This window comes from Peromyscus californicus, unplaced genomic scaffold (assembly GCF_007827085.1).
Source record: "Peromyscus californicus insignis strain IS unplaced genomic scaffold, ASM782708v3 Scaffold_20__1_contigs__length_68692818, whole genome shotgun sequence".
NCBI lineage: Eukaryota > Metazoa > Chordata > Mammalia > Rodentia > Cricetidae > Peromyscus > Peromyscus californicus.
The window spans coordinates 40,473,577-40,481,626 of NW_026294503.1; the positions used below are offsets into that span (position 1 = coordinate 40,473,577).

An 8,050-nucleotide genomic window follows, 5' to 3' on the forward strand; every position below is an offset into this window, starting at 1 on the left:
CGGGGTTAAGCTTCTGGAAGCACCAGGACTAGGGGACTCAGGCCCTCGCCACTGACCTGCCAGTAGCCATCATTTGCTTGCTCTTATGGTGTGGGCCACTTACAAAAAAAAACATCACCCTGAAAGCCAAAAACATCAGCTTCCCAAACAAATACGACTAATTAGATTTAGAAGGAAAGCAAAGCCCCATTATACTACAGATACACACCGAAGGAGAGAAGCAGCCCGTGTTCCTACAGAGTGATGCCATTCCAGAGTCCCGAAAGTACCTGAGTGAGAAGGACCGCACCTGCACCCCAGTTTCAGGCCCCAGAGAGCAAACTCTAAACAGATTCTAATAGAGGAGACTCTGGGAGACTTCACCTATGTCTGAATCAAGGGCAGAAGTGGCAGTGTTCCCAGAGGAGTCCTGAGTGTCACTTGCCTCAGTAGCTATTGAAACGCTTCCCCAAATCGAAAAGCCACAGCAAAGGCCAGTGGCAGAACCCACAGGGTGGCAAATCTTGAGCATCCTGTCTAGGTGAGAATGCATCATGTCGTGAAGGTCATTTTTATTTGTTTGTTTGTTTGTTTGTTTGTTCGTTTGTTTTTTCAGACACAGTTTCTCTGTGTAGTTTTGGTGCCTGTCCTGGATCTCGCTCTGTAGACCAGGCTGGCCTCCAACTCACAGAGATCCACCTGGCTCTGCCTCCCAAGTGCTGGGATTAAAGGCATGTTCCACCACTGCCGGCAAAGGTCATGTTTTAAATCAGTGTGGAAATCAGGCTGCTTTGTAAGTGATACTGAAAGACAGTGGCCACTTGGAAGAACTCCCTCCTGCCACAACGAAGCTCAGGTGGGTGGATGCCTGAGTGTAGCTACCAAATCTGTCAGCCTCCAAGAACACATAGTGCAGGTTCACAGGAGGACAGGGGCGGTTCTGAGTCAGGAAGCCCCAGACTGTACAAGAATTAGATAGACCTCAATGTGTCCAGCCTGAGTGAACACATAGTAGCATAGAGCAAGACAGAAGGAAGTAGCTGCCAAACTGCCAGACCTACAGAGTCATGTATGCCAGAAAGAGGCCAAGGCCAGCATGGGGGGTCAGCAGGAAGGCACCAGGAACTCCTCAAGGGACACTGTGGCTATTGAACCTCAAGGACATTCAGCTATGGCCGACACGCTGTCAGATGGAATGTCAGCAAGGCTCTATCCTGTATCCACTGGAGGGATAGAAACCCCTGACAGTACACATCCAGAAAGGACATAACAGCTTGGCAGGACAGAAACATCACCTTGTTAGAGGACCTATTTCTGCCTAAGATTTCTTCTCTGCCTGCCTCTCCCTTCCTCAAAATCAACCCTTCACATCTAATCACCTCAGCCCATAACACAGTGGTTCTCAACCTTCCTAATACTGTGACCCTTTAATACAGTTCCTCAGGTTGTGGTGGCCCCCAACTGTAAAATTACTTCATTGCTACTTCATGACTTTAATTTTGCTACTGTTATGAATCATAATATAAATATATGGCATGAAGGATATCTGATATACAACCCTTGTGAAAAGGTCATTCGACCCCAAAAGGGTCATGACCCACAGGTTGAGAACCACTGTGCAGGAGGACAAGGACAGACCCTCCGAAGCCAGAGACAGAAATCTGAAAACAATCTCTCTTCCCTACTAAGGGCTGGCTAACTAAACCAGAGCTGTCCATTACCAGGACACATGAGAGCTTGAAAACCACAGGTCACCTATAGCTCCCTGGAAGGAGTTTGCTAAGGAGCTTCTTAGCAAAAAGGGCCAGGAGGGGGATGAGATGGCTCAGCACATAAAGGTGCTTGCAATCAAGCCTGATGCTGCGTTTCATCCCCGGAACCTATATGATAGAAAGAGAGAGAACCAACTCCATGTTGTTCTCTACCCTTCACATGTACACCATGGCACGCATTCACACTACAACAAAACTAAATGTAATTTTTAAAAAAGTAAAGGCCAGGGATACAGGAAACACTCAGCCCTGTCCTGAGAGCCTGAACCTATTACCACTGTGGAAGGCACCCCAATACCACACCAAAGCTGCCCACTGGAACTCTCCTTGAGATGAGGGCATGGGCAGCTCAGGTAAGGTTGCTGAAGGGGCCCAACCCTCTGTGCCTGCCGCCCCTCCCTCAGAAGCCCCTCGGGGGTACAACAAGAAAGTTTCCCTTCTAATTCCATGGATTTCTTCAACGAGACCAAAATCTTGCTCCTGGTTGTTCTTAATGACCGTTCAGACGATGTATTTGGTACATGAAGATTTGGCTGAGCGAATGTGGGCTCCAAGCTCGTCTCCAGCTGGCAGCTTGGCCTTCCAGAAGCTCCAAGGACTTCTCCCAAGCATCCACCACTTGCAGCCTTCCTGCTCCCTCCATACACATCCTTCCCCTGCACCAGCTGTGCTCTGGGCTCCCCAGGCACCAGGCATAAGCAGGGGCAGCACTTTTGAAGGAGGTGGGAGGCAGAATGGCCCCGTTGCTGCCAAGTTCAAATGCAAAAGGAACCAACCTTCTTCCGGGGACAAGGCCTTGACCGTTTCCACAGAAGATATCAGACATTAGCAACCAGTGGTGACAGGAAGCTCCCCCTCCCAGTTACCCACCTGAACTCCTACTCCTGTCACTCATCCACAGTAACCAGAAGCAATGTCAAGGCTAGATCCTACAGGACCTAGTTCCCTTTCTGGGCGGGTCCAGGACCCGGCATGACCATGGGTTTGGGTCAGCTACAAGTGGCATGGGGAGGGGAGCACTGGCCAAAATTCGGGCCCCAGAGAATGCCTGGGGTGTCCACTAAGTGTCCCAGGGTGAGCTGGCCACACAAACTATCTGTAGAACATCTGGCAGGCAGCAGAAGGCAGGGCTAGACTCACGAGGTGTGTGGGGGGGGAGGGACTGAAGACCAGTTGCTGGGATAGAAGGACCAGGACAGCTCATCTACCTGTACAAGTCTCCCCCATCTCTCCCGCCTTTACCACCTTGCATGGGGATAAGCATCCTCGGGCCTCAGGACTCCATCCATGTGGGACCCCAGCTCAGAGTAGGGCAGGTGATGCAGATATCCAGTGAAGGGGCAGAGCCCAGGAAGTGAGGGTTCTACTTTCATCTGAAGCAACCCCAGAGCCCTCAACCACCCCAGGGCTTTCAGTCACCCAAATCCAAACACCTGGGGATTCAGAGCAGGTTAGAAGCAAAAGAGAGCTGAACAGGCACACATGTCTGCAACTGAGCAAATGTGCATCTCAGGCAGGGTGTGAACATTCATCTGGACACACATGAGGTGACGGGGACGCTGGTGAGGATATTTCAGCGCCTGTGTGTGCAGGCACCTGTGAGTGCGAGCATGTGACTGTAAGCGAACAGACACTGACTGTGGTCTGTTGGCACTGGCAGGGAGGCACACATGCAGGCTGGCCATGTGCACTGTGGAATGCATCTAAAAGCACCTCTCACACCCATGGTGAGTTCGCAAAATTCTCACACCTCCCCCGCAGCCCCACATTGTGATCCTGTCCATTTCAGCTCTCACCTCACCTTCCTTAAGTGTCCCCTCCCAAGCTCTCAGCCCCAAGCAGCCCTACTCAGGGCATCTCCAGGTGTCCCAGCATAAACACCCACCACCCTGAACCCCTGACCATAACCCCACCTATCAGGTGTCTCAGGGCTTGGGCTGGCCCTTGCCCCCTACCCAGACCCTGCCCCACATCCAACACCCAGGCTCAGACCCGGGCACAAGACTCAGAAGTGACTTTATTTCTCTGTAGTTAATGCCCCTCAGGCCAGGCTGTTGGGCTGCCCCTGGCTTAGCCTCCCTCCCCTTGGGGACCTGGAGGGTCCCAGTCCCCTGCCCTCACCCTCCCCCCCACCCCAGCTTCCTGCCAGGATGTCTGGTCTCCTGGAGATGTCCAGCTGCCTGGGATATGGAGCTGGCGGAGAAATGGAGAAGGCTCACATCTAGGGAGGTGGAGAGCAACAGACCTTGATACCAAGCCCTTGCTGTCTCAGCCCTAGCCAGGCCAGGCTGGGGAGGGGCAGCAAGAGACTCAGGGGACAAGCTCCAAAGCCCTGCAGGAGGGAGGGAGGGAGGGAGGGGCCTCAGGGCCCAGCCCAGAGGAGAGCGGGCCCCAGGCTCAGCAGGAGCCCCCCAGCCAGGGCCCAGGGGCTGCGTCCCACTGCTGCTGCCCCGTTGCACAAATCTTTCTCGCAGCAGTCCACGTCGACTTTTAAGATCCCAGAGTTAATGAACCCCATCAGATAGTCTGAGAAAAAGTGCCGCTTAACGAAGTCACAGGAGGAAGCACACATCTTGTTCACAGAATGATCCTTCCTGCCTGGGGGAAAGAAGAAGGCATGAGGCTAAGGTCCATCTCCACCTGAGCTCTGTTCCTCCCGTTCCTCCCCCACCCCTTCCACCCCCCACCCCCGAACCCGGGATCCTCTAGATCAGTTTCTGACTTGGAGCCAGGGAGGAACAAGCCAGTGTTGTCTTGCCTCAAACTCATGCTCTTGTTCCAGGCAAGAGGAACTCAGAGGAAGGATATCTCTGACCTCTCCCCAGAGCTACCTTTCAGTAGCCTAGTGCCCTTACCAGGTCCAGACTTACTGCTGCTGGGGTCGGTGATCCGCACGCTGGCACAAACGGTGTCGGTCGGCTGGCATTGCTTCGGAGCGCAATGGCTGGAATTGGCCAGGGTGCAGTCCTGGCACCACAGGCCATGGGCTAGGCAGGGCACGGGGAGGGGGATGACCAGAGGAACCCAGGCCAGGACAGCCAGGCCCTGCACCCCCTCTTCCCCAACCTGCTGCAGTTACCATAGTAGAACCATGCCCATAGATGAGTTCCACTCCTACAAGACCCGAGTGGGCCTCCAGGTTGACCCTGTGGCTGTACCTGCACATCCTCCCTCCCCCATCCTCTTCCTTCTGCACAGAGCACCCCCAAAGATGGGTGGTTTCCAAGATAGGAGAGGCCCACCCTACTTAATAGGAAGCCCAGTGGACCTCTGAGAACGAGGGACCTCTACGCAGTACCAGAAGCCCGTTGAAAAGGCGCTTGATGCCCTCGGGTGCGGGGAGAGCCCCGGTGGCTGGAGCTGAGATATAAGAGTGGTGGTCCCCGCGACATGACCCCTCCCCGCGGGCCCCCGACTCACCCGGCGAGGGGCACAGCAGCAAGGCCAGCAGTGCCAGGCCGAGGCTCTTCATGGCTGCAGGCAGCATGCTCTGAGAGGGCCTGAGAGAGGCGCGGGGGCTGCAGGCAGGGGTCCTCTGGGGCGCAGGCCTGGAGGGGAGTAGCCTCGGTTAAAGGACCCAACGCCAAGGACCCTTCCCTTTTCCGGCCTGAGGACGCGACCATTCCCCAGAAATCAAAAGCGCGCGCGGGGGGGGGAAGGGGGGTCCTTCCAGGAGCCTGAGATGCCCCACCCCCAACCCATCACCCGGAGCATCCACCATCACCGCCTCCCCTCCAGGGAAGAGAAATCTGCCCTCTCCAATGAGGTGGCCGCCTGAGGTCCCCGCAGCCTTCACCCTGCACCTGCGTGAGGAGGGTGTCTTCTCTCCCCAGGGAGCTGTAGGTGCGTCCGGACAGGAAAGGCGGGAGGAGGGAGCGCACCTTACCTGCCGGCGGGGGAGGGGTGCACGCCGCGTCCCCGTCCTCGTCCCCACCCCTGGGCTGGGGGGCCGGGAACCCCGCGCCGAGTCCCCTCCCCTGGTCCCCGCGCGCGCGCCTCGGCGCTCACCGCGAATCGGGGCGTGAAGTGCGGGCCTCAGGGTCGGGGGCGCACTCACATCCCTGGGGTGTCCGCACTCCGGGCTCAGCAGCGGGCGCGGCGCGGGGAGCGATGCCCTTCGGTCTCCCTGCGGACCGGAACCGGGGCGCAGCTTCGTCTTTCGGGGAACGCAGCCGCAGACGCGGACCCCGCGCGAGGGGCGGGGCGGAGCTGGGGCGGGGGCCTCGCGCGGCTGGGAGACGCGCGGGGCGGGGGGCGCCCGGGGCTGGAGGCCACGCAGCAGGTCGCCCTACCCGGCCTCTGCGCCCTTTGCTCGCGCGCAACGCCCCCTCTAGGCCTCCCGCTCCCGCCGCAGCTGCCCCCCACCCCTATCCACCTCCCTACCCGGCGTGGGAGGATCCTCCCCCTCCACTTGGCCGTGGTCCCCTTGCAGATTCTCGGAAGAGCTTTGGCTGCTAAAGGAAGCGAAATGCACAAAGACGCAGCGAAGGAGGGAGGTAGCGGTCGTGGGGTTCAGACGCCCAGCCTTGGGGCTCCTCCCTCCCCAACCTCCAACTCGCTTCCGATTGTTCCAGCCAGGTCTACTTCTAAGAGCGCCCATGATGCCCACCTGCAAACCAGCCCCAGGGACTTTTGTCACCAACCACACCCACACCCAGAAGGTGACAATCCTGATCCTAGTACAGGAAGGGTTAGCCAGATTCACACCTTGCGCTGCGTTCCACCTGTCCTTCCATCTCTCCTGGGCTCTGAGTAAGCCACAGCTACCATCGCTCCTTTTCATCCAGGAGTAAAGGTGTTTCGAGTTCAAAGCCCTAGGCAGACCTTGGTTTCTGCCCCCTCTGCCCATGAACCTCACACCAGACAAACGACTGTCATTAATATCAGATCCTTACTAGATATGGCAACCTGGGCTGTCAGTTTGAGAGCATAGTGTCTGTTCTCCTTATTCTAAACAGCACATACATTACTTCAGTATAGGTGCACATCTCCTCGCTGTCTGAGTGTTGAATTACAGGTGAGGAAAACACACGACGATAGAGCCTCCTGCCCAGTGCCACACCAATCACTAGGTGACTCGGCCAATAGTGGGATCAAACAGCCTGAGCACTTGAGTGGTTCACAAAGGAAGAGAGGGACTAGACACTTTGAAGACAGGATCTAGATGAAGAGAGTGCAGAGGGTAAGAATTAATTCATACACAGTTCTCTTCCCTTCAAACCAGTCAATACCATAGTGGAGCCCAGAGCCAACATGCTGGACAGAGACAGGAGTGGGCGGAGCCTGAGCCTGCACGCAGGCTCAGAGGATGAGCCTTCTTATGGATTCTTGCAGAGTAGAGGCCAGGTGAGCCTTCTAGGTAAGTGTTTTCTGTGGAAATGCAGGGAGCAGGCTGCCAGCAGGCGAGTGAACGGTCCATGAATCCTTCTCATCATGACCACTGCTTGCAAAAGCCGATGGCCTGCCTAGATTTACTAGCAAACCAAAGAGTCGCACGGAGATAAGCGTCAACAGCAAACATACGTCCTAGAACACAAAGATAATGTACTTATTAAGGCATACTAAAAGAAGGAACATGTGACCACAAGCTGAACAGCAAGTTTATCTGAAAGACAGAAAAACTTGAAACTTGACTTCAATGATAAAAGATCAACGGAAACCTTGGAAGAATTCTCAGTAAAAGAAGCCAATCACCAAGAAAGAAGGAACAATAACAACAAACCAAGCAAACAAACAAACAAAAAATCAAAAACAACGCCGGGCGGTGGTGGCGCATGCCTTTAATCCCAGCACTCGGGAGGCAGAGCCAGGCGGATCTCTGTGAGTTCGAGGCCAGCCTGGTCTACAGAGTGAGTTCCAGGAAAGGCTCAAAGCTACACAGAGAAACCCTGTCTCGAAAAAACAAAACAAAACAAAACAAAAAAATCAAAAACAAAAACCATTTTATTTACATTACATGCCCCAAATTTAAAAATCTGACAAAGACAGAAAGATTAGCCAAGTATGGGGGAGGGAGGGAGGGAGAGTGACCAGTTTAGGACACTATTAATAAGTGATTAAATTTCATCTTGTAGTGATGAAATGCCCTACAACTAGATCATGGTGATGGATACACAACTTGTTAATAAACTAAAAGTCACTGAAATGTATCCGATAAAAAGTGAATTTTAGCCGGGCGGTGGTGGCGCACGCCTTTAATCCCAGCACTTGGGAGGCAGAGCCAGGCTGATCTCTGTGAGTTCAAGTCCAGCCTGGTTTCCAAAGCGAGTTCCAGGAAAGGCACAAAGCTACACAGAGAA

At 54.8% G+C, this 8,050-nt stretch overlaps 1 protein-coding gene across 6 annotated transcripts; it reads right to left on the reverse strand.

Annotated features, from left to right (window-relative positions):
- Positions 1-3,750: 3,750 nt before the first annotated feature.
- Positions 3,751-6,925, reverse strand: Ly6h (lymphocyte antigen 6 family member H). 6 transcript variants are annotated; one of them, XM_052747446.1, is made up of 5 exons: positions 6,135-6,266; positions 5,760-5,877; positions 5,172-5,299; positions 4,622-4,738; positions 3,751-4,349 (listed from the first exon to the last, which is right to left on the reverse strand). In XM_052747446.1, exons 3-5 carry the CDS (start codon positions 5,236-5,238, stop codon positions 4,114-4,116), a joined length of 420 nt encoding a protein of 139 aa, XP_052603406.1. In that variant the 5' UTR covers positions 5,239-5,299; positions 5,760-5,877; positions 6,135-6,266; the 3' UTR covers positions 3,751-4,113. The 6 variants fall into 6 exon arrangements, with proteins under 6 accessions (XP_052603406.1, XP_052603405.1, XP_052603408.1 ...); XM_052747445.1 differs by having other exon boundaries at positions 4,607-4,738; positions 6,135-6,263; XM_052747448.1 differs by lacking the exon at positions 6,135-6,266 and having other exon boundaries at positions 4,607-4,738; positions 5,809-5,986.
- Between the last annotated feature and the right edge of the window lie 1,125 nt (positions 6,926-8,050).

Excerpts from the sequence above, each read along its gene's own strand:
- Ly6h (XM_052747447.1), bottom strand. The coding sequence starts at position 6,600 with ATGGGCAGAGGGGGCAGAAACCAAGGTCTGCCTAGGGCTTTGAACTCG. Across the intron at positions 5,878-6,134 it reads GGAGGATCCTCCCACGCCGG|GGAGACCGAAGGGCATCGCT; the intron begins GTAGGGAGGTGG and ends TCCGGTCCGCAG. Across the intron at positions 5,300-5,808 it reads AGTGCGGACACCCCAGGGAT|GCCTGCGCCCCAGAGGACCC; the intron begins GTGAGTGCGCCC and ends ACTCCCCTCCAG.